The sequence below is a fragment of the Scleropages formosus genome, chromosome 24, assembly GCF_900964775.1.
Source record: "Scleropages formosus chromosome 24, fSclFor1.1, whole genome shotgun sequence".
NCBI lineage: Eukaryota > Metazoa > Chordata > Actinopteri > Osteoglossiformes > Osteoglossidae > Scleropages > Scleropages formosus.
In genome coordinates this window covers 9,303,684-9,329,026 of record NC_041829.1, presented here as the reverse complement: position 1 = coordinate 9,329,026, position 25,343 = coordinate 9,303,684, and the positions used below count along the sequence as shown (strand labels likewise).

General features: G+C 43.5%; 3 protein-coding genes across 6 annotated transcripts; 1 reads left to right on the top strand and 2 right to left on the bottom strand.

The window, feature by feature from the left end:
- Positions 1-1,065: 1,065 nt before the first annotated feature.
- Positions 1,066-6,837, bottom strand: nfs1 (NFS1 cysteine desulfurase). The gene is made up of 13 exons (XM_018755661.2): positions 6,535-6,837; positions 6,117-6,193; positions 5,632-5,748; positions 5,302-5,385; positions 4,696-4,848; positions 4,342-4,435; positions 3,775-3,909; positions 3,039-3,196; positions 2,834-2,939; positions 2,645-2,726; positions 2,459-2,542; positions 2,146-2,235; positions 1,066-1,926 (listed from the first exon to the last, which is right to left on the bottom strand). Exons 1-13 carry the CDS (start codon positions 6,641-6,643, stop codon positions 1,863-1,865), a joined length of 1,353 nt encoding a protein of 450 aa, XP_018611177.1. The 5' UTR covers positions 6,644-6,837; the 3' UTR covers positions 1,066-1,862.
- Positions 6,838-8,712: 1,875 nt separating this feature from the next.
- Positions 8,713-10,233, top strand: LOC108936395 (pyruvate dehydrogenase [acetyl-transferring]-phosphatase 1, mitochondrial). Its single transcript, XM_074559687.1, is given in 2 exon segments — positions 8,713-8,786; positions 8,853-10,233. Coding segments are annotated over 2 exon segments (1,455 nt in total).
- A 1,031-nt stretch (positions 10,234-11,264) lies between these two features.
- Positions 11,265-22,106, bottom strand: rbm39a (RNA binding motif protein 39a). 4 transcript variants are annotated; one of them, XM_018755981.2, is made up of 17 exons: positions 21,813-22,106; positions 19,674-19,736; positions 18,483-19,510; positions 18,098-18,147; positions 17,652-17,843; positions 15,615-15,668; positions 15,308-15,425; positions 14,853-15,005; positions 14,623-14,760; positions 14,471-14,536; positions 14,187-14,391; positions 14,012-14,098; positions 13,519-13,551; positions 12,720-12,843; positions 12,275-12,380; positions 12,117-12,195; positions 11,266-11,993 (listed from the first exon to the last, which is right to left on the bottom strand). In XM_018755981.2, exons 7-17 carry the CDS (start codon positions 15,368-15,370, stop codon positions 11,893-11,895), a joined length of 1,155 nt encoding a protein of 384 aa, XP_018611497.1. In that variant the 5' UTR covers positions 15,371-15,425; positions 15,615-15,668; positions 17,652-17,843; positions 18,098-18,147; positions 18,483-19,510; positions 19,674-19,736; positions 21,813-22,106; the 3' UTR covers positions 11,266-11,892. The 4 variants fall into 4 exon arrangements, with proteins under 4 accessions (XP_018611496.1, XP_018611497.1, XP_018611494.1 ...); XM_018755978.2 differs by lacking the exon at positions 18,483-19,510 and adding an exon at positions 15,771-15,836; XM_018755979.2 differs by lacking the exon at positions 18,483-19,510 and adding an exon at positions 15,771-15,836 and having other exon boundaries at positions 15,615-15,665.
- Positions 22,107-25,343: the final 3,237 nt, after the last annotated feature.

Below are 25,343 nucleotides of genomic sequence, written 5' to 3'. Positions count from 1 at the left end.
TGGCCAATCCGGGTACTTTGGACCAACGCTTTCACTCCGCCCACTGAATGTGCACCATTAACGTGTGCCACGTGGGCGGGAACTTTTTGCTTAATAAGCCAACCGAATTGGAAATACTGCAAGATAGACAGAAAATATATCCAATAAAAACTCAGTAAATATCACTCCGCGCATTCCCAACAGAGGAAACCGGGTCGCTCAGAGAACAGTCTGATTGGAAACGTGGAAGACAGACAGCACAATTAACCAATCAGTATGAAATGGTAAGCGGTCGTCAAACCTACAAACCAGACAGCGGCAAACCGTAACATAAACAGTGCGTGTAGCGTACACGTTGGAAAGAAGGTACCCGTGTACCACGTGTAGGCTGACATACTAGTTTTGAATTAATTCGGAAACAGTTTTATCTTGTGTTGGCATAGACGTAATCGACTCGTTCTAATACAAGTTTTTAATTTGGAGGGCTTTCCTTTTTCCTTTTATTACATGTCCCCAAATCTTTAAAATCGATGTCATACCAGTGAGTCTGCACAGTGATAAAGTTATCAGATGTACTACCTCATATGATCTAAGTAGACCTAACTGCAGCTTTTCTATTCCAGTTACAGAACTATCCCGTTTTAATTTTGACAGAAAAATTGTGATGGATGGCACAGTGGCATAGTGAGCAGCACTGCTGTCTCACAGCACCTGAATGGTGCAAGGGGACACAGGTTTTAGTCCCACTCACTTGTGCGGAGTTTGCATGTTCTCCCTGTGTCTGTGTGGGTTTCCTCTGGGTGCTCTGGTTTCCTCCCACACTCCAAAGACTGATAGTGTGTGAGTGACAGAGTGTGTTTGTTCTACTGATGTATGGATGAGTGACCCAGTGTAAGTAGTGTATCTAGCAGTGAAAGTCACCACAGTGAATAAGGTGTGTGGGCTCATAACACTACATAGAGTTCACTGGAAGTCACTTTGGAGAAAAGCGTCTGATAAGAAAATAAATGTAAATATACCAGCTAGAACGAACAGAAAAATCTCCAATCCCCGTGCATACATAGTAAAACATGGAACAACAAACAAAGCTTTTCTCAGTCATTTATTTATACAAATGCTCAGACTATGCTACACACTTAATGTTCACAGAAAACAATGTGCCGTTTTATTATTGCCTACTGATGCCATTCGACTGCAGCACGTAAGCACTTGGCATCCGGCAGAGTAACAGGAACAACTCCGTACGCATTTCTACCAGCTCTACTTCAGCAATTTACATTTCGATACAGCTAAATAGGCATCATGCTGCATCATCTTGGGGAATCCTTTCTTTCAGCCTTGAAAACAGCAACTTATTGCAGATGTAATTTTTACCGAACGTCAACATCTACATCCACCTACCTAAATTTCATCATATCTTTTTTGGACAGTGAGGATTGAAGTGGTCAACAATTTTGTTCCATGCAATACCTATAAAATTTTAAATTATTAATATATAAAATATATGTTGTATAAACAAGTGACATTTTAATGGGCCCTTGCTGGTTGCAGATGTCATGAACAGATTGGGTTTTTCAGTGTGTGCGAGAATTCTTCAAATCCTGCTCAAACTCTTACTGACCTCTTAAGAACCACACGGGCAAATGGGGCAGTGAAGGTGCTAATGGACAGGCCCTACGGTACATAATTGATGCACTGCATTTCTCTGATACAAAGAAGAAGAAAATATACAATTTCTCAAATTAAAAGTTTGTGCGTGTTTTGTTCCCCCCATACAGGGAAATGCATCTAGAGAGAGTATTCCAGATGCAGACTTGGACGTAGCATTAAAAATATTAAATGCTTCGACCCCAGCAGACCCCCCAGCCCCCGACTGAGCCTTTTCAGTGCTGTGTCCATTTGATGCTTTTCAGATCGATTCCCTCCTGCACCATCTCCCACAGGGGGCTGCAACGAAAGAACGTGGTATTGATGAACTGGTCAACATGGTCAGTGTAATCACATGCTCCAGGGGGGCTTGTCTGGATGCTGCACAATGACAGCCATCACCAAAGAACCAGGACACACAGAGATGTTACCAGACTTTGCTATGCAGTTTTCAGACCCTGGACCCTTTTCCCCAGGAGCAAACTGGCGTCCAGCACACGTTGAGGTCTCCTTTCTTACCTCATTTCTCGGAGGCGTTTGACCTGCTGGATGCACTTCTCCGCTGTGTAGTCCACCTCCTCCTCCGTGGTAAACCGCCCGATGCCAAATCTGTGAAGGCAAATTCACATCATATACACACTTCCTAAATTGATGCCAGAAACCAACAAACACCCAATGAAAAGATGCAAACCCGTTCCGCTAGACAATGGTTGAGTGGAAGGGAACACAAATGCCCAAAATGCACTAGGGTGCCAAAAGAGGAGGATGTGCTTTATAAGCAGATGTACAATGAAAGGCGGCTGCCACTCGCGTCCTGCATCCTGCTGCTCACCTGATGGACGAGTGCGCCAGGTCCTCATCTGTGCCGATGGCCCGCAGGACGTAGGAGGGCTCCAGAGAAGCCGACGTGCAGGCGCTGTGGGAAAGATGGACCCGGAAGTGTTGAATAAGACACGGCTGACAGGTAACCACAGCAACAGCAGAAATGCACAAGGCCAGGCAAACGAAAGTGATTCACCTGCCAGAAGAGAGAGCCACATCCTTCAAGGCCATCAGCAGACTCTCGCCTTCCACGTAGGCGAAAGATAAGTTTATACACCCTGTAATGGACACAGAACCCCTGTAATGGACATGTCACCAGCAAGTGCTGACCAACTGGCTGAACTGACCAGGTCTCCGCCAACGTGGCAAAGGTGTGCCTCCTTACCTGGGTACCTCTGTTCAGGATCGCCGTTCATCACAACATCGGGAAGCTCGGAGGTAATCTTCTCTACAAGACGCTTTGCCAACACAGACACCCGCTTGTGGTCATACTAGATCAAAACAAGGGTGAAAATCAGGTAGAAACGAACCTTTTTAAAGCTGACATGTTTGCACACCCAAGAGCAACAGCTCAGCTGAGTGTGTTTTACCTCCATCTCTTGCTGGGCGATTTCACACGCAGCCCCCAGGCCGACAGCCAAGGGCGTGGGGACCGTGCCGGAGCGCAGCCCCCTTTCTTGACCGCCGCCACTCTGAACGGGCTCCAGCCGAACCCGGGGCCGGCGCCGCACATACAACGCCCCCACACCTGCCGACAAACACAGGCACACATCATGCTATGACCACGCATGGTACGCGGGTTTCTGCTATGCAAATATGCGTCATTAATAAAAATGCTGTGGGATAATAAAAAGAAACTGATGTTTAGGAATTCCCTCCAAAGTCAAGTCAAAGTGGCTTTATTGTCATTTCAACAATATACAGCTGGTACAGTATACAGTTAAACGAAACAACATTCCTTCAGGACCATGGTGCTACATAAAAGAATATATTACAATACAGTATATTACAACGATATATTAAAATATAATGTATACAATAAAAAATTACAATATAATAAATTCTGTAAAAAAAATGTAACTATAATTCCAAAATAAAAGCTGTAAAGGAAATGGAATGGAGTTCAGTCGAGTATGGGTGTGGGTTTGTGTGTGGCAGGAAGGTGAGTTTGTGGAAGAGTTTGTGTGAGGGGTGCGTGGGGTCATCCGTATTGCTGGTGTGAATGCAGTGTGTGATGTAAAATTCTGCAATGGAGAGAAGATGCCAGATGCATTTGTAGGGATACAAAAAAAAAAAAATTTAAGAAGTCTGTGGTCGCTGCTTTACCTTTAGGGCCATATATTTTGTGTCCGCTGATGGACATGAGGTCAACCTTCCAGTCCGAAACATCAATGGGAATTTTTCCGATCGCCTGGGCGGCGTCTGTGTGGAAGAACACATTCCTGGAGCGGCAGATTTCACCTGAAAATGACCGGGATGTGTTAATGATGAGCCAAATGAAGGAGGTCGACAGCGCTTAAACGCACCCGTAAGACATCTGCAGCTCGGGTCTGGGACGTTTCGTTATGCAACAGCAACCAGGTATTCTGTAGCTCGATATCCTAATTCTGCCACCAATTCGCTGAGGGAAACCATAAGCGGATTTGCATGGAGGACTTGAGTTTCCGGAGAAATAGTATCACTCCTTGAATCACTACCCTACACGCCGTGATACGGTCCAGTGAGTAAAAACAGAGCGACCCTGGCCCACGGGGTAATTAAACAGAGTGACGCAGCCTTTACGTTCAATAAGCGTGAGGCAGCAGGGCAGTTGCGGACGGTGCAAACTGGAAATGGAAAAGTAGAACTAAACTAAAACTGAGGGGGAAAACTCGAGTAGAACGGAAAACGTACCAATTTCTTTGACCGGCTGTTTGACTCCAATTTCATTGTTGACGGTCATCACGGAGACCAGACTCGTATCCGGTCGTATGCTTTCCTCCAGTTGCTGAAACATTGTAGCGGATCACGTGAGAACAGGAGGACAACTTGCGCACCGCCCCCTTTTTTTCCAGACCGCAGCCATTGTTTTCCGCCATTCAAAGCCTTTAGGTTCTCAAGAAAAACCATGTTACCAAACAAAGAAAATGAGTTATCAACTTTACATCCCAGCTCTTAAGCTGAGCTTAGTTGGTTGTGGGGAGCTGACGAAAACACATGGGTGTCCAGAGGACTTAAAGCAACACGTTTAGCGGGGAGGGATCTTGCCTTCAGGTCCAACAAGCCGTTTATTTTCACCGGAAGGTAGGTGACCTCGAATCCTTCGGCCTCCAGCACTCGGCACGAGTCCAGGACACACTTGTGCTCTGTCTGGGTGGTTATGATGTGTTTCTTCTTGGCCTTGTAAAACCTTGCAACCCCCTGAATGAGGAATACAGCCAAACAAACAAACGATTTTGTTTAAAAAAAAAATAAAAAAAAAAAAGGCTCAAACATTCCAGTACATTCTTTAGGGACAGCTGAAGGCACAGTTGTTAGGGCTGTTGCTTTAGAATCCGAAAGCCCCAGGTTTGACTCCTGCTCCATCTTAGTATCCTCGATCAAGGTACATACCCTAAATTATACAGTAAAAAAAGACCCAGCTCTATAAAGTAGAGTACAAACTTCACACCACGTCATCTTGAAGAGCAGAGTCAGAACGAATGGGAAAAAGAGTCATCATGCGGAAGGAGTGCGTTTAATCGTAATTATTGATAAAATTCTTGTCACGGACTTGTTCTCACTCTACCATGACACAGCAGTTTATTTTTAGTGCCTGGTAAAAATCCGCTGGGGGGGGATTTGCTTGATCCTCGCCTTCGGTCCTTAGCTCACCTTGATTGACATGTTGTTGGACTCGGTGGCCCCACTGGTGAAGATGATCTCCCTGGGATCGGCGCCAATCAAATCCGCTACTTGCTGCACCAAGAACACACACGCATTGTTTCAGCACAACGGAAACATCAATAAATAAGTACAGTTGCGGTTCGCAAGATTTATTTATTTTTTTTTTTTACGCGCTGCACCCCCCGCACCCAAGACCACACTGCGCTTCCAAGGGGCGCTGGGAGATCTGCTGAGTCATGCTACGTTTTTATTTTGTGGAACCAAGCTACAATAAATTGCCTTGTATGGTAATTGTTGAGTCAAAATCACGGGACTCACTTTCCGGGCCTTCTCCATGGCGCTCTCGCTCTCCCAGCCGTACGCGTGGGTCCTCGAATGGGGGTTACCGTAGTAATTCACCTGGTAAGGAAGCATCGCGTCCAGAACGCGAGGGTCCTGCAGGAAGAGGACGTCTCAGCTGGGACACCGAGAGCTCAGCAAAACACGACAACACAAATATCGCGTTTGGATTCTCGCAATTCTGCTTACGCCGTAAACAACATGGGGTTTCACCATGGTTTTACCATAGGACCCAGAGCATTATGTCTAGTGACTACTTTTTGTATATTGTGTACTTTATATTTTTACATATTTTTTATTCTTTATTCACATATTCTATCTTCTCATCTATATCTTGTCACTGTCATTCTGTCCGTGCTGTGGAAGTTTCTGTCAGCAAGACAAATCCCTTGTATGTGCGAAGATACTTGGCAACGAAGCTCGTTCTGCCGGTTCTGATTTCTGGGTAAAAATGCGACTAGTACCATAGGTGTGGTGGCCTGGAAGTCCATGTAGAGGGGGCGCAACTCCTCCTTCTCCAGCTCCCTGCTTTTAATGATCTCTGCGAGGTGAGATGGAGAGACAAAGTGTGTGAGTGCAGAGAGGGGTCACAGTCAGTCACAGTCATTATTGGTTCAGTCAGATACAGTGTCAGTCAGACACTGAGTCAGAGTCACAGAGAGACAGACAGACGGTCCAGTCACAGAGGTTCCGAGCCACAGATACAGAGTTAGTAGTCACAGTCAGACAGTAAGTGACAGGGCGACTGTCACAGATACAGACAGAATCCGACAGTGACGTCACAGAGCGCAACGAGCCCGAAAGACGCGCTCGCTCAGTCCGCGATCTACGACAAACAACGGTGGTGAAGAACGGCGAAGTGCGTCTCTCACTGTCACTCACCGCGGTCGCGGGGCTGCGCGCTCAGCGCTCTCCCCGTGTACTTGAGCGCCTGTTTGCCGAACGCCCCCCGGGGCAGAAACAAGCTCCTCATCAGTGCCTTGCTCAGCATCCTGCCTTCGTTGACGCCCAAGAAAAGTTGATGTCAGGAACGGGTCCGGTCGGTATCAACGCCGACAGGATAGATGAGGCTCACGAGGCAGGAAGCGCAGCCGCCGTACTGCGTGCAAGGATAAATACCGCGTCACGCCGCGTTACGCAAACAGCGGCGAGAGTTCGCAGGACCGGAAACGGCGATTAAAACAACAGGAAGCTAGTTCGGAAAACAGGAAGTTGGTCTCGACCCCCAACCCGGAAGTAGTTATAAAATCACCGCGTTGTAGTTTTATTACTGGTGAAGGAAGTTAGCTTCCTTAGTGTGAAATACACACACACATTTTCTGAATCGATATCATAAAGGATTGCACTTGCGTTTAAACTGCAAACATGCGACTGTGTCAATTACACTGTCAACATCCACAACCTTACATCCTTAATGTGTAGTCTGCATCACATTACTTTTAACACTGTAACATAAAGATACTAAAACATTAATTTTAACCATTTAACATAACTATAATTTCGTGGTATTGCACAGCAGTACAATGATAATAATAATAGTCTTCAATTCAATTCAACGTGTGTGCCTATGTGTATCGTGTAACCGATGAACATGCCGACACTAAGGTTTTCACACGCGTCTGCTGCTTCTCCTCCAAAGTGTGAATTGCAGAGTAACTCTTACTTTTCTTGAGATAATTGATGGCGTTTACGTCAATGTAACATGTACAGCTGTTGTGTAAGTGAGGAAGAGGCGTTAGGCCAGCGACAGAATGGTGAAGTGCTTTTTGTAGAGACGGTTAAACGTGATTGAAGATGGCGGCACGTTTCATTTCCTTCTTTATTTATGGTGGAGTTGGACTGTGGCACAGAGCTGAGCATGTGCTCCCGCAGCAGCTCTTGTGGTAAAGAGTAAAGGAGGCGGAGGAGCCTGGGTGTCACAGTTAAAGTGTAACTGCAGTTGTTAAAGGATTTTACATACTGCAGCGGGAGAGGGCAGAGTGTGGGATCCAGGTGAGCGCTGTACGCTTCTTTTTAAAAGTGATCCATTGAACACCATGCACTATACACACGTTTACCGAGTTTTCTCCAAGGCGACTTACAATTATTTACCCATTTATACAACTGATTAATTTTACTGGAGCGAGTCAGGGTAAATATGCTGCGGGACAGCTGGTAGCATTGTGGTTAGAGTTGCAGCTTTGAATCTCACCTCTGTCCGTTGTACCTTTGAGTAAGGTATATACCATAAGTTGCTCCAGTAAAAGTTATACAGCTGTATAAACGGGTAAATAATTGTAGGTAGATTCATACTGTAATCCAATTTGGAGAAAAGTGTTGGCTAAATTAATAAAAGTAAATACTGTGATCAAAGCTATTACAGCAGGAAGTGGGACTTGAACCTGTGGGTCTAAAGGTAGCAGCACTAACCACCGCACTTCCAGCTGCACTCTACAGACATATATCCATATATACACATTGTATTTACAGTTTGGCACACTGGTGTCATTTTAATTTAAAACAGGACATACTTTAATGAGACAAATGGTAGTATAGTGTAGTGGTTGCAGCTTATGCCTTGGGACCCAAAAGTCACAGGTTCAATTCGCACCTCCAGCTGTAAATGCCCTTGAGTAAGGTGGTTACCTAAAATTGCTCCAGTAAACATTACCCAGCTGTATAAATGGGTGAATAATTGTAAGTAGAGTAACACTGTAAGTTTATTTGGAGAAAAGCAACAGTTAGAACGAGTAATGTAAAAACAGGTAAAACTAAGTGGGCCAGGTAAGAATCGAAGGATTTTCTCTTTGCATCTCAGTTCACTTTGTTGAGGAATTGCAGTCCTCAGCGCAGTCCCGTTGTTGACCTTAACACATTTTTATTCATCCGCATTTTCAAAACAAAGATATTATTTACATGTGGGCCCGTCGCTCATCAGCGCACCCTGGTTGGGGCACATAATTAAAAATTTTTTAATTTTTTTTTTTTTTTTTTTTTACAAAATGTAAACATAGAGCAGCTGTAACAAGTCCTTGATGCGTCTTGACAGGACACACCAAACACTTCGGAGGTTACCTGACCATGAAGAAGTGGACAGCGCTAAACCTCAAGCGTTTCTCTCAGTTTTTGTGGAGCCGGGACTCAAACACCAGGCGGTGCCACTACTCTGCTCCTTCAGTGGCTGCTGACACCATCAATCATCCAGAACCCCTCCCACAAAGGAGGAGCCACATATCCCCATCACAGGCTAATCACATTTTGAAAAGCAACGAATACAGTTTCAAAGCATACGGACAGGATGGAAGAAACGCCGGCTCAGTGCTCAGGTTTGACAGCAATGTCCTGGCCTCGAACTGGCCCATGGAGGACCGAAGGAGCACGGCCATGTGTCTCCAAAGTAAGGCCATGCTCTTTGGCGTGTTTGACGGACATGCAGGCTACACATGTGCTCAAGCTGTCAGCGAGCGGCTCTTTTACTACATAGCAGTGTCCCTGCTCCGGCTGAAAGTGCTGGAAGACATCGAGGAGGCGGTGGAGAATGAGCGGCCCGTCATGCCCGTGCTGCAGTGGCACAAGCATCCAAACGACCACGCCAGCACCGATGCCGGGAAGCTGTATTTCAGCAGCCTGCGGACCTACTGGTAGGAGCTCATCGAGCTCGGGGAGGACCGTAACAGGGACACGCAGACTGCCCTTGTCGACGCCTTCAAGCGCCTGGACAGCGATATCGCCCTGGAGGCGCAGGCTGACTTTGGGGAGCTCGTGTCACGCTACATGCCACTCAGGACAGCGCTCTCGGGCTGCACAGCATGCGTGGCTCACTTGGATGGGCCTGACCTACATGTGGCAAACCTTGGAGACAGTCGCGCTGTCATAGGTGTCCAGGAAGAGGATGGTACTTGGTCGGCGTTGACTGTCACCAACGACCACAACGCAGAGAACCCAGAGGAGGTGCAGAGGGTGCTGTCCAAACACCCAGCGACGGAGGAGAAGACCGTGGTCAAGCACGGGAGGCTGCTCGGCCTCCTGATGCCCTTCCGGGCCTTCGGAGATGTCAGGTTCAAGTGGAGTGGCGAGCTCCTGAAGCGAGTCTGTGAGACACGTCCAGGTGTGCTCCCCGGGATCGAATTTTCCAAGATGCTCCCGCCCAACTATCACACACCACCATATCTCACGGCAGAGCCAGAGGTGACACACCACAGGCTGCGACCCCAGGACAAGTTCCTCATCCTCGCAACAGACGGCTTATGGGAGCTGATGCACCGGCAGAGCGTGGTGCAGGTGGTCGGGGAGCACCTGAGTGGTGCCCACTGGCAGAAGCCAGTCTCAGGCCTCTCCTTTACCCTGGGACAGATGCTAAGGCTGCTGGTGGAGCGCAGGGTGCGAGCCCTCTCCGCGCTGGAGGACGAGAACGCTGCCACCCACCTGCTCCGCCACGCGCTGGGCAGCGATGGCTTCGGGGCCGTGGATCCCAGACGCCTGGCCAAGATGCTGAGTCTCCCGCCAGAGCTGACAAGAATGTACCGCGATGACATCGCGGTGGTGGTGGTACACCTGAGCAGCCCTGTCCTCGAGCCAGGAGCTAGTGAAACAATCTCTTAAAGGCAAGACTGGACCCTCTGCAAAAATAATTGGAGCAAAACATGAGTGACATTTAACTGGGTCTTGGACAACGGCAAACCACCATGACTGACACAAATACAAACCAAACCAGCTTATTTTTTCTGTATGGCATTTGCCTGTTGCAGTCATGTCCTTTGAGCAATTTTAACAGTGCAGCCACACATGTACAGTAGCACTCGTGTCATTTACAGCACAAGTTGTCGCTGGTTATTGGTGCAAACACGGAATGAGTGTTTATGGGAACTGTGTGCAAAAGCTTTATGCAGAGCACAAAGCAACATGGGCAAAGTACTTTCTAGGAAGGGGTGTCAAAACACATTGTTCAACAATACACCCGGTTAAGGGTTTAATCCTTTGCTGGCAACCCCTCCTGAACACACTCACCTGCACCCCCCACCAGCACATACAAATCCCACAGAAAAAGCAAGCTGACCTTTATTAAGAGCAGATCTGTAGCTCCATTCAGCCATTAATCTCCTTTGCTTGATGTGACGTAGATGTTAGGAAACTTTGTACCCATTTTCTAGGAACAGCTAGACCTGAGTACAAATTCCCATAAGCTTGCATGACTTACTGGCATCACTTTAGACAAGATGTGATCTTGTGCACTTACGGGCAGCAGACAGCATAATGATTAGTGATAGTCAAAAGATCCGGGTTGTAATCCTACTTCATGCTGCAGTATCCCCGATCAAGGTAGTTACCCAGAACTGATACGAGAAATTACACTACTGTATTGAGTAAATCAGTGGAAGCTGCTTAATGCATAACCCTGATACTGTTGAGGACAAAGAATTAAATGGATAAATTTTAGTGATTTAAAATGGTTTGTTAAAAGGAGAACGAGTCACTTGGCAGAAAAAGTTGATTAAATTTGGATCCAGTTGAAAACGTACTGCTGAAATGCACATTCACTACTGAATGACGAAAACAGTAAGTACACTGACCACAAGAACTTTGAAATAAATTTTAATCAAGAGTTCTTTACAAAATCAAATCCTGATTAAAAAACATACTTAGAAATACCAAGTGATCTTCCTAATTAACACAAATGAATTCTGTCACTTCAGACTCGAGCTCATAGAGCTTAAACATTGAATATTCAGATGGACAAGAAATCACGATGTTCTCGCTCCTAAAAATGTTAACATACGAAATTTGGTGGTTTGAAGGTTCTTTTTTTTCCAAGTTCAACACTTAACTGTGGAGAAGAAAAGAAAATGCGAGCCACAAAGCTATAAAGCTGAAGACAACTATGTACATCAAATTTACAAGTCATATGGTAACAAGATCAATGGGTGAAACTGACAGACAGGGCACATGACTACTGTCCCTTTATTATGCATGTCAAAACCTCACAATGTCTAGATGCATAATGCTGTTATGCAAATTAAGCGTCACTTTTGACTGCCAAAATCAGAAAACCTCCACAGAATTATAGGATATGCATTACTGGGGGAGAGAAGAGGCCGAAGTTCTCCTCTTGGAGGGAGACTACGGAGAATTTCTGCCGCAATTTGCTACTTGGGACAAAAGCTGATCCGAGATCAGTGCTAGTCCAACTTTGCCAGATGGAGAAAAATAAGAAAAAATATGTACAGTCCAGTCGATGTACAAGCAATTTTTCACGCAGCCAAATCACCGGCGAGAGGGCACCAGGAGCTGAGTAGCCACCACAGAGTCTGGGAAGAGGTTGTGGTAAGTTGGGAGAGGAACATAAGCTGCTGTGATCATATTTCCTGCAGAAAGAGAGGGGGGAAAAGGTTATTCCCCATTAAATGTTCACAAAAGTACAAAATTAAATCAAAGACCTGGAAATGCACACAAGTAGCCCCCAGAAGTGGAAGTGCTATGTAACGTACCTGCAAACCACCGACCATGTAGCGCGCTCACTGCAGCCATAGCAACAGGTATAGAGGGACACTTCACATACACATTGCCCTGTAACAGGGGGAAAATGTGGTTAAAGATACACACAGTTGTAGAGATAACATTTTTGACTCACCATTTGAAAGGTTACCTGTGGTGAATTCTTGTCCACATATATATGTACAACACCTCCATGTTTGTTGCATTCTTCAATGACATCGTCTTGGATTTCCACATCCCAGCCAGGCTCCTCTTCACTGGAAGCAAACGGAAAACTTCAAAATAAGATCTGTCACGTGAACATTACACTGGTAAACCCCACATTCCCTAAATGAATTGCAAGTTTCCCCATTTAATCATCTAATTTGACCCATCATTTAAGCCAAATGTAACAACAAAATTACACCACTAAAATACAAAATGAAATGTTTTTATGTATGCATGTATGTACAAATTAAACTGATGCTTAAAGTGTAAAAAAGGCAGAATTTTAAACTTTTTTTTAAATGAAGGTTGACATCACTAATGATACTAAATCTTTCTACAATCAGCCTAACAAAAAGCAAGTTACAGAAAAGACCATTAAAGTGACTTACGACTGTGGGTTGAACATGTTGGAGAGCTGGAAGCATTGTGTTGCCAGTGGCTGTGTTGGCAGGTTTAAAGCAGTGTTCACATTCAGGTTGTTAAGGTTCAAGTTCAATGCAGGACTGATGCCAGCTGTAAAGAAAATGACATTAGGACAAAGTGATGACTCCATTGCTGATGCTGCTTAAAGTGAACAAGAAACAGTTCAGGATTACAGTTGTATTTTAATAACACTGTCTTCTGTTTATTTGTAAAGTGACTGCTACCCCCCCCCCATGGTTCAACAATGTCCAATTCAAACCCTAACCTCTGGTCGACATCCATTTACATTTATTCATTTAGCAGACGCTTTTCTCCAAAGCGATGTACATCAGAGAATAAAATGTGCATTACATTAGGAGAACAGTTGCAGACGTGTGAATAGGTAAAGTTAGTTTCTTTCTAATACATGCACCAATGTTCACACGAGTAGCTGCATAAAACTCAGAATATATGAATCCTGTTCACCTTCAATTTTTTGAGAAACATTTATGTACAATACAGGACTAGCAGCTGTATAAAAGGGCATGATCATTCAGTTAGGTTGCACGAACATTTACGTCTTACACAAGCTTAAGAGATCATGGGCAAAGTCTGGAAGAGGAGTTTTCAGACCCTTTTTAAATGTGGACAGCGATTCAGTAGTTCTGAGTGGGAGGTCCAGAATTCAGATATTTTATACAAGTCTGAGGAAAAACATGACATAGGAGCTGACCAGTTTTGTAAGACTGGTAAATTGAAGCATTAAGATATGTAAATGACATTCACCTTCAGCTGGTTGAGTCAACCTTGCTTGTAAATCTAAGGATTAAAAGGAAAAAAAATAATTAGAGCACCTAATTGCAAGATGACTACAATGTGATAGAAACAATGCAAATGGGGTTTCAATGGGATACTATGTACATTCAACTTAGATCATGGAGAAAACCACCTGGAGTGAAAAAATTCATAAAATGTAGATGCCAAAAGGGGCTTGTGGAGTAGTACAACCAGGAGTAAAAAGCACACCGAGCTGAACATGTAGCCAACAGCCACATTAGTTTCAGTTGGCATTTTGTAATGGGAGGATCTGCATTCAATCCAAAAAGTTAGATTTCTCCAGAAGCAAAATACATTTAACAAAACACCTTAAATCAACCACCTCAATATACAATATGCCTTGACAGAAAGGAGCCACAGTATCACTCAACAGCATGAATTTACACACACACACAAACATCAGTTCAATTAAAGATATGTGATGGTTTGGAAGGGTATTTACCCGAGACGGCTGCCATGGCACCGAAAGGAATCGATCCACTCATCTGTAGGGCCTGCTGAGCTGCTGGAGGAATCTGCAGGCCAGTACCTGGACAGCAGAAGAAAAAAATTAATTATGGATGGCTAGCTCTAAATGGAAAATTGTCATAGACCAGGACACCAAAAGTACATGCTACCTTCAGCAAGCCTGGCCATCAGCTGTAGTCGGCCCGTGGTTCCCAAGTCAATCCCAGTCCTCTCCAGCTCGTCGCTGTCGAGGAAGGAGCTGGCAGTTGAAGCATCCGTGCGCTCTGTCACGTGGCCCACCTTCATGGGCCGACCAGCTAACTCAAAGCCGTTCAGCTGCTCTAGGGCTTTCTTAGCACATTCAGCATCAGCAAACTGAAAGAGAAACGCCTTAAAATTAAAGTCCTGTTAAAAGGTTGAGAAGTTTGCACTCTCCAATTGTCTGTTTGCTTACAGTGATAAAGCCATATCCTTTGGATCTTCCAGTTTCACTGTCCATCATCAGCTGGATACTTTCAATCTAAATGAACAAAGAGTTTAAATTAAAATGAACTTCAAAACAGTAAAAAAAAAAAGTTAAGACTGATAGGAGAGAAGGCAGCTGACCCGTCCGAAAGGCTCAAAGATGCCTCGCAGCATGTCCTCTGTGATGTTGAAGTGCAGAGAGCCCACATAGAGTCTCATAGGCCCAGCACTCCCCTTCTGCAAGTTGTTGGCTGCTGCAGCTGCCCGGTTCTTCTCCGCCTGTGAGGATCATTGCAGGCAAGTAAACTACATGCAAACTTCATCTTCTCATACACAGCATGTCTAGAACCAGGCTCACTGTAAACACTCACCTGTGAGGCCTGGACAATAATGGGCACCCCCAGAAGCCTCTGGCCAGTCAGGCCAATTGCCAGTGGTACGGAGTTGGCTTCCACAAACTCGATGTAAGCTATCCCCTTCGATCTTCTTGAGTTCCGGTCAGAAATTATTCTGACGTCTCTTACCTACAAAGGGTTTTTAAAAAAAATTAAAAAAAAAGCTTAGACATTGAGCATATATACAATTTACTGGGACAAGAGTACCTTTCTGCATAACATCCATATTACTTTCAGAAACTACAAATATGAAAAGCAAAGTGTGTGCTACACAAGTGAGATGAGCAAGAAGCCTGTATCGTCAGACCATCATCCACGAGAGCTGAAACTGACCTGGCACAATACAAATCATTTATATATTACTATCATATATCATTTGTAAGCAGCTGAGAGCAGACGAGGAGGACACAAAGGACATTTTATAGACTAACTTTTCCCACGGCTGAGAAGAACTCTTCCAGATCGCGAGGCCGGATTCGAGCAGCCAGCTGCATGCAGAAGACTGTGCGTGCATCTCTCTCTTCTGGAGTCAAATTGTCAATCGGTTCCCTGTAACAAAAAAAAAATGGTAACTTAAGGTGCCTTCTTAAAATTTAACTAAATTAATGTTTAGTTTAAAACTAGGTGTAACGTTTGCTCTCGCTGACAACAGAGCAACTGAAGCATTCATTCTGCCATAGCAGTAAAATGTAAAAGCATTCAGCAAAAAGTAACAAACGAAAACCCCCACACACTCACCGCACTGGGCTCTTGTCTTTCCTGAAAGGGCTTCGGCTTCTGGAACGTCTCCTGCTGCAAGCAACACCAAGGTCAACGCAAAGCTTCTGGACACGGCTAATTTTAGACACTGAACAAGCATCTACCCACAGAAGTGACAGAAAATAGTGTAAAAACCTTAGTTTGACGGTAGGTGGTGGGCCAATCTTCCCTCTGGAACCACCGTTAAATTTCGGCCCAGAACTGCGATTAAAAACAAGGTTCATCTCAGTATCTAAGTCTATAAAGGTACCATTCCATACTCTAAGTTACAAAATATTCCTGTTCTACAAATGCTGCAGGGCATATAGGTTTGGATCTTGGGTTTTAGACCATATTATCCACCTAGCCCTTTTTCTGCAATATCATGTAAAGCATCTATATCAGGAATTACTTTGAGAGCAAGGTCTGATTACAAGGTTTGTTGTGTTCATTTCAGTGGGAGAATAACAGATTTGATGACAGTACTTGTGTCATGGCACCAGCAGGACCCAAGGAGCATAGCAAGAGGGGTGACAGTATTTTGTAACAGTGCTGGCCCTAATTACCAATAAGCAATTCTTCTCGTGAAAATAACTACACGTGTCCACAATACCCTATACAATAAATGCAAGGAATTTGATTCCTGATGTAACAAAAACAAAGTTCACCCAGAGCATAAGAAAATATTTAAAACATTAGTACAGAGTTAACATTCAGTCCAAGTCAAATGGCTAACCCATCATGACTCACTACCACTGCACACATGCGCTTTACAAAGCTGCAGACATTTTGTATTATGGGACTTTTGTTGCTACTTAATACTTATAGCTGCTACACTACAAAACAGTTTACAGCCCATGTCCTGTGAATTTATTGACCTGTTGTCTACTGTTGTATTTGTCCTGAACTCATCTGACACTTGTGTATTTGCACTTCATGTAGTCTTGTGTACTGTTCTGGGTTGCACCATGGTCCCGAAGAAATGTCATTTTGTTCCATTTTATACAAGCTATGTAGAGGAATGACAAAAACCCACTTGAACTTTAATTCAATCCTGAAACAAGAGCAGACAAAGGGATGCCTTGACTGTTTCCCACCTTCCCCAAACCCATAAGTAACAGTCTGGAAAGACTTGGACTGCCTTCCAAACCAACAAACCTTGCATCTCCAGACAACTGATCTGAGTGACCCTAATCACATTTGTTGTCAATGACTGTGCTGCAGTCATTCTCACAACATTTCAGATAAACAGGCTGCTCCTTTGTGAAGTCCATTCAAAGTCCACACTTCATAATCCTATAGCAATACAAATGACACTCTTTACCACAACTGTATAAAAATATACTGTATATACACCATGGATTCACTATTAGCCTTCTCAAATATCCTTTTAGGAAACAGAACCCCTTCAACTAGGAATGCTTTAAAATGAACAATCAATTCAAAAACTCTGATTTCCTAGCCATTAATGGAAAATTCACTCAACCACTTTGCATGTTATTTTTAAAACCAGTTAATTCTTGCATAGCACAGCATTTGGTATCTTCATGCTCATTTTTACTTGTTTACTAGTTTTATAGTTTATCATCTTCATTTAATATGCTTTGTCACTTTTTGTCAGCTATTACCACTAAGAAAAAACAAATCAGCAGTGTAAACTGAAGAAAATTGTTACACAAACTATGAAGTACATTAGCACAAACATGGTCATGAAATACAGGTTGAATAGAGATTCAAAAGGATTTTTATGTGGATCAATGTAACAAACCATGTTCACTTTGCCTTACAATAAACAGAAACCCACCTAAGTGACTAACCTGCCAATTTTCCTTTCTTTGATAAAGGGGGAAAAAAAAACAAAAAACAAACAAGACACTGACCACTGAAATGCTAACTGAATATTTAGCCCAATAGGACACAGCTGCTGATGTCTGTAAAATGGACATCAGAAGACAGCTTCGGGGCAAAAATAAGTGGGCGTCAGTGGGGAGGGGAAGCGATAGAGACTATCAGTGACACGAGCAAGACCATACATACAAGGGACTCCTGCGAGCTCGGTATCGACCGCCGCGCTCCCGGCTGCGGGAGCGACTGCGCCGCCGCTCTTTGCTGCGGCTACGCCTTCTTTCGCGGCTGCGGCTTCGCTTGCGGTCTCTACTTCTTTTGCGTTCACGACTCTTGCTTCTCCGTTTGTCGCGGCTTCGGCTGCGACTTCGACTCTTCTTTTTCCTGAAGGTAAACAATAAACCCATTTCCAATAAAGTCATTGTGAAAATCAACACTAAGGAATGGCTATCAATTAACTTTGAGCAAAATTTTGAAAAAACTTCCAGGTGGCACAAGACACAACAATTGGACTCAAAATGATTGGCAGTTTTTACCTTGTGTTCTACCATACACAAAGACAATAAAAATTCACCGATCCACCATGTGCAAAAGAAGGAACTTAAACCAGGTGGCAGTTTCCTGTTGTGCATGCTTACTTCTTACTACGCTCTTCATGTCCATTGGCACTACTGGACTTGATGTCATCCTAAGCAGGGTCGATAGAAGAACATCATGAGGACGAAGAGGTAACATTTCAAGTCGTCAGGGTAAAGGGGGAATGGGAAAGAGAAAATACAAAATACAATCATTTAAAAAGTATTCATACAAGTTTAAAGGTCTGGACAAACTTCTAAGTTGGATCCTTTTAACCACTTTGCTCTTGTTTCTATGTTTCCCCTGTTCTCCTTTTAATACAGTTGTAACATAAAATATTCATCCAATAGTCAAGATGTACTAGAAGTGGTTAAATATAAATTTTGGTATGCTACAACAAATCCATGTTTAGTCAGTACTTGGTCAGCAAGCCCTTCTGATCAGTACCAAGGCTATCTTTGCCTAAGACCAATGTGGCCACGCTAGCAGCCAGCCACTAATCGAGTTCCTGTGGTGGATGCCATTCCAGTGATCTTCACCCATTTTCGTTCGTGGACTGTAAGAGCTCGATGCCACCTCTGTCACACATCTCGCCCTGAAGCAAACAGGGATTCACACTGCTTAGTAACGTCGACTCCCAAGAAATTAAAGTTAAAAAAGATTTCAATGAAATCCACCAGTTCAACCTCAGATTCGCTAGCTCTTGTCCAGCTGCATGGAGATGACCCATGTCTGCCACTTTTTAAAACGGGAAAACTACACCTACAACTGAAAGGATTTATACATAATGGACGGAAAATGTGAATGGTATTTCCAATGACCAAGAACCACAATTTCTAAAAACTTAATTTGTTGGCGTATTTCTTAAAAAAGAAAAAAGAAAAATTGGTGAAAAAGCATGCAAATTGCTAAGATGTAGGTTTACCTTATATCCAAAGCTATTTTAAACCATCACAAAAGAACTGGTCAAGGGGAAAGAGACAGTATTCACATTTTAACATTCCACTGGACCCTGGTGACTTTGGCAGAATCACCAAATCACCACTTCCTTGTCTCACTGCTTTTAAACACAATGCACGACAATATGTAACAAGTGCACTGCAGCAACTAAAAGTATAAATTATGAACAAAGCATATGAATTAAAAAAGTAAGACAAATGTACATTTCTTTACCATGCCTGCAGGAATTTTGCAACTAATGCAGTTGCTTGTAAATGTACATGTTACCCATTAATATCAAAAGACTAAACAAAAGAAAATTTGAATACTGTCTCCATGGTACTGCCTTTAGGTTAATGTGCCTGTCATCTTCTGCATTCACCTTGTCGCTACCAAACAGGTGACTGGATGTTCAAAGACGAGGTTGTTTTTACCTAGGGGACCACAGTACATCAATACATTGCGCAATTACTACCTTACTTTGACAGTTCACACTGGAATTCATGGGAGTAGAGGTGAGATATCGTTAGGCAAGTCTACAAAAAGAGATAGATGGGCATTTATTCATAATTCTGAATTGAATTAAAACTACTTCATCACATCACAATAACAAGTTTTCCACAAATAAAGGGTTTGAGGGAGAATAGTTGGTAACAGACCAGTTTCAAGTGGACTCCAACAGAAGAAAAAGAAACTCACCTTTTTATAAGGTGCTTCCAGCATAGCTTCAATATCAAAATCATCTGCCATACTGCCTTCACCCTATAAGGGAGAAACAACATTCTAGTCACTCCACAGTGACTACTGTAACTGCAGCACACAGAACTTCAACAGTATTGCTGTGTGTACTTTTAAACAAGCAATTCACACCTGGGCTCTTTGCCTTTACAAATCAATACTGACAAAAAGTGCACGAGATTTTCCAGCCGAAAACAAAATATCCAAGCATCTCCGTACCAAAAACAGCCCAGTATCTTGTCATGAAGTATACCAGTCAATACATGTACAAGTGTTCACAAGGACATTACTGCAACCTCTCAGGAAATCTGGATGCAATGTGTCAACCTGCCCAGCACTGGACCCATGAGACCAAGTGCGTAGCAACAAGCAAAGGATCTCGGGCACAGGAGAAAGCACTTTCAGGCAGAATTCGGAAGGTTTGGAAAGTTCAGCCATTGCCAAATCAGCCACATCTCTAACAGCAGAGCTACTCATCACAGCTATGCTGCTTTCGGTCCTCCTACTGGACATTCTCAGGAGCTACACAGCTGGCAAAATGTCTGAAACCCTTCCTAAAAATAAAGTAACACCACGTGTCTGTGTACACATCCTAAAACTTTCATACTATCCCATTTTGGACATGGCAGCTCTAATGCTTAAATTAAATACAGCTGGCAATCAACACAGTAACAGAGCTGAATCAAATGATGCACAATCCTGAAAAAATATTTATAAGTAACCAAAGAAAGTACTGATAGTTAGCATAATACTTATTACAAGGTACTTTCAACTGATGTAAACCTACAATCTCCTACACTGTGCCATAAACAATATTGCTTATTACCCTCTGCTCCAATTACATACAGTAGGACCTGATTCAGAGATTCTCTAACCAGTTCTTTACCAGATTTCATAAACAATAAGTATATACTTTTCACTCATTTATGCATGAATGCAGGCAACAAACTGCTTCAAACATACCTCAACTCTTTTACAATCATTATGTTTACCACAATTTGCTTGATACTGCAAGTGTTTGTGAACTGGTGACTAAACTGCCTGTAGTCTTGTGTGTGTAAAACTACAATGGACCAGTGTCCTGTACAGTGTACTACACCTCTTGTTCGGCTATGCTTTTGGGATGGCCTGCAAACCACTGCAACCCCAAATGGAAAAAAAGTTATTACTGATAATGGTCAATGGATTATATTTGGACAATCAATGAAGGTTTTTTAATTGCTCATAGTGAAAGTAACATGTAGCACAGAAGACAGCAAGTCGCATAGTAGTAGTTAGTTGTTTACTTGCAATCTGAAGGTTCTCAGCTTAAAGCCTGCCGTAAATCCAGTCTTAAACAAAGATGTCAGGTGAATAAAAGTAATTGTAAAAGCTCAAAGGGTGTGAGTTCAAGTCCCAGGAGGATCCCACCTGTTATATCACCAAGTGACGTAAACTATTGTTGTGTATACAGCTGTACCGAATCGGAACAAAGCGTTGAACAACCATTATTAAGCAACTTAGTGGGACAGCAATTCAAATTTAAACACTTCTAACTGTGAGAAGCACCGCAAACAAAAAATTAGACACGTTATATAACCTGGCTAGTTGGAGTACTAGTAGCAGCAGTCAAGACCAGAACAGCAAATTATTCATAATGCATGATGATACATTAGCTGTATACCACAGTTGATACGTGCTAAAATATAAGTTCCGGTGTTAAATTTTAGTTTCCCACACACAGAACAGAATGGACTTCACAACAGAAAGAAAAACTGGAATCAATTACACAGCAAACCCGGGCCGAATAAAATGTAGTTCTCAAATATCGAATCATCGCCCACCACCTGCTGCCGCAGAAAGTACATTACAAATAGGTAATACCAGCACTGTATCGGTCTAGTTTAAACACGAGGAAAAGACCTGCAGCTAAAAAATAACTAAGCGCTCAGTTCAGTTGAGGTTAGGAACGAACGATGCTAATTACGCTAGCAACTGTGGAAAACTAGGACTTCGTCGACAAATTATCTAATAGAACTACTCGAATCTCTTACAGACAAACGTCTTGTGACAGAGAACAAAGTTCTTATGCAATAAAATTAGATTTTTTTTTTTTTTTACCTCAGAAAGTCCAAGCGCGGATACCTGCTGTGAAATGGCTCCCTGTGCTGTCGCCGATCAGGCCTTGTTTGACCTCCGACTAATTTTTTGTTTACAAAAGGCGTCGTTCGACAAAGGACTTCTTATCTAAAGAGTGAAAGATAATCGTTGTTAAATTCCTTCGTATTTTGCCTATTTAAACCGTGTAATGTTGGTAACTTCGTAGAACAGCAGTCGGTGGGCAGCTCCCCAACGGGCATACGACGACTCGCCGCTCCTGCGTCGCTATCAAAATGGCGCCCGTAACCAACCCACACGGGGTCTCTTTGCCGTCTCTGTAGGGAGCGCGCACATGCTTTCATATCGCGAGATTACAAAATATTTTCTTGTGACCAATGAGAAAGCTCTATAGTAAGGAGCCAATCAAATTCTGATTTACAGAATATCACTCTTAATTCTACCTAATACAATTGAATACAGAGTACAGTACTTGTGGTTGGAGTCGTGCTGAAATATAATCTCCATATTTACTTTCTTTTCATATTTAACTTAAAAAAATTGTATTATCCATAAAAATTCCATCATACCTGGACCTCAGGCGAAATGATTAAAAACAAAAATGCAGAAAGTTCCGAAAACTATACTTATCATAACTGATTTTAAAACAGATCGGTCCTCACAGGAAAAAAATGTATATAATTTCTCACATTAAAACATTCAGTATAAAAGGATCACATCCTAAAGTGTTTTATATTTACATTAATCATCTCCGAGAACAAAACAAAAAGTGCATTTCACCAGCTGGCGGATGAGCTCTGTGTGTAACGCACAAATCGAACTTAAAACAGGCATTTTGCAAAAGGCAAAATGGACACAACACGCCTAAGAACAGATTTTGCAATTTACATCATGTCCACTGGAGGGACCCGTATATCAACAACTGAGTAAAGAACTGTGCCGTACCCCCCGCCCCGACTTTTAATGGTTCAGCACTCATACATTTATATAATGACAGAATAATCATAATAAACTGTAATCATCCGGACCCTTCATTTACTGCTTTCACACAAACTGACATATTATTCCTAAACATTGTACTTCTAGTAAAAGGTGCTTCAACAGGACCCAGATTTAGAAAGTTAATTATTATAAATGAAAGTATTAAAACTGAACTATGGCCATTTCATTGATTAGTGAAGCTACTAATAACCTTTGAAGGGTAAATATGGAGTAATAAGTAAAAGGAATTACTGTAAGTTAGATTTTATGAGCACGGACACAAATGGGGTGCACAGCGGGGCAACAGGCCGACGTGAGAATCGAACCTTGAGCTCCGCAGTGAGACCCTTGCTGTGTCTCACACACGCAAACAGCGGCTGCGGGGCCTGGTCACGGCAGCATCGCACACGTGACACACGGACACCCGCAGTTCCGTTTTCGTTGAAATTTATCAATGAAATATTCAGGTACGCAGATTCGAGTTCCCAGGAGCAGAGACTGGGTTGTTGCACTGTCCTTTCGCTGCAGCTTTTTCCAGTTTTCGGGACTTAAACCAGAAACCTTGAGATTGTCTTTACATCCTTAACTGCTGCTCCACCTACTGGGCAAGAAGAACTGTTTGAAGAACCTGGTTTGAATGCCATCTCCTGCTCTAATATGCTTGATCAAGCTAATTACCTTAAACTGTTGTATAAGTGGGTGAATCAATTTGAAAAAAGTGAATAAATAAATAATAACAATAACAAGGTGCAGTGTATCGGCTGTGCAAACTGTTCACAGACTCTTTGCTTCCTCAATTTCAACCAGCTGTCCACTTAGAGATTGGTGCGTGGCCTGCCCATGCTCCCACGGTCATCTGGTGTCGCCATGGCGATGAGGATGGCCGCTGAAAGGAAGGAAAAACCACAGGCGTGACAGAAAGGCATCGTGATTGTGCCCCCCCCCCCACATTCAGCCGCTCTTCGGCGTGCGGATCCTCCAAGGCCAAGGCGAATAGCTCTGGACTTTGCGAGAGCCTAGATGAGCGGCTGTGTGGGAGCACGCGGTGAGCAGGAGAACGTTTCCGTGCTTCTCTCACCAGTGTTTCATGGGAAACGGAATTATGACAGCTTCATCTTCCGGCCTCGCTGGACACTCGGTTCCCACCGTATCCTAGAGTGCAGTTTTCTGCAGTTGCTTCGACATGACCTCCGTCGGGGGTCCCCGTAGGCCTGGAGCTACAGGACAAGCCACAGTTGTGCAGTAAACACTTCGGATTCTGGAATTGCGCAATCTCTCTTCGGCCCCCTTTAGTCCTGCACGGTCCTGTCTGCAATGAGCCGAAAGACCACAGTCAGCTTGTCCTCCGCACTTTGAACACCTAAACCCGGGATGAAATACACTGCACATACGTGTACAGAAATGTATACAGTATTTATGACACACTAAAAGAAACAGTACATTTGTTCATTACATTTATTCATCATTCAGGACAATGTACACATACGGCACATGTACATACAGTAAATTCTACGTATATAGAAATGTACTATGTAAAGCAAGAGGAATAATCCAGGTGGCAGAAAGAGGAGTGAAGAAACTCAGCAGAATGGCACTCTACTCATCAGACTTGATCTAATGGGGTCCCACAAGGGTCAGTTCTAGGTCCTCTACTATTTTTCCTGTGTTGTATATGTTGGTGATGGACCTCATGGAGGTCTAGGCCTCAGTCCAAAAACTACCTGTCACTCACTCATAATAATAATAACAACAGCAATACCAACAACAACAATAATGTCAAAAGTGTAGCCTCAAAACCGAGCTGTAGCCATAGACTGTACGTAGCTGTAAATTCCCTGAATATTTATGCCATGCAAGCCAGTAATGAATTAATATCACTTCATATCACTTTTACATTCGCTGATAGATCCCATCAGAAAGTGTTTTGTAATACTGGTTATGTAATCACACGTCTCAGTAATGAAATAGAGCAGTTTCCATATTTACACTGAAATTACTCTGATGAAGCATCCTGTCAAATACAAAGTAAAGTCAACAAGGGGCGGCTGCGGGGACAGAAGAGTGTACTTATTGTGGGCAGTTCACGAGTTCACAAGTGTGTACAGCGTGAACAAACACGTCTTTCCGAGATGGAAGAGGACACACAGTCTGGGGGGGGGGGGGGGTCCTTGTGAACCTGGAGATGATTCTGACGTTCATCCTGATGTTGGAAACCAGAGCGCGAACATGCAAAGGAAGGCACAAACAGCAAGGAAACGAACAGGGAAATACACCTCCGAGGTGTAGTAAATCACAGTTCGGGGAGCGGATTTACCGTGTTCAGGATTCCTCTGCTTGCACATGTGCATATGGCGGTTTAAAGTTGTTGTTGGGCGACAAATGAACCCCAGCCAGTGTCTGAGGGACAATGACCTGCTGATGGGACGGTGAACCATAGTAAATAGTAAAGTCTTGTACCTTACGGAGACCTCTCCGTTTTATCATTGTCTGTCCAGACTTCAGTGACTTTAATAATTTAACAATGTTGTCCTGCCTGATTGGGCCAGCAGGTGG

Coding starts and splice junctions, on each gene's coding strand:
- nfs1 (XM_018755661.2), bottom strand. CDS start 6,643: ATGCTGAGCAAGGCACTGATGAGGAGCTTGTTTCTGCCCCGGGGGGCG. Junction 6,194..6,534: donor CGCGCAGCCCCGCGACCGCG/GTGAGTGACAGT, acceptor CTCACCTCGCAG/AGATCATTAAAAGCAGGGAG. Junction 4,436..4,695: donor ACGGCTTGTTGGACCTGAAG/GCAAGATCCCTC, acceptor ACAATGTTTCAG/CAACTGGAGGAAAGCATACG.
- rbm39a (XM_018755978.2), bottom strand. CDS start 19,724: ATGGCAGATGATTTTGATATTGAAGCTATGCTGGAAGCACCTTATAAA. Junction 15,426..15,614: donor AAAGACAAGAGCCCAGTGCG/GTGAGTGTGTGG, acceptor TTTTTGTTACAG/GGAACCGATTGACAATTTGA. Junction 15,006..15,307: donor TCTTCTCAGCCGTGGGAAAA/GTTAGTCTATAA, acceptor AACCCTTTGTAG/GTAAGAGACGTCAGAATAAT.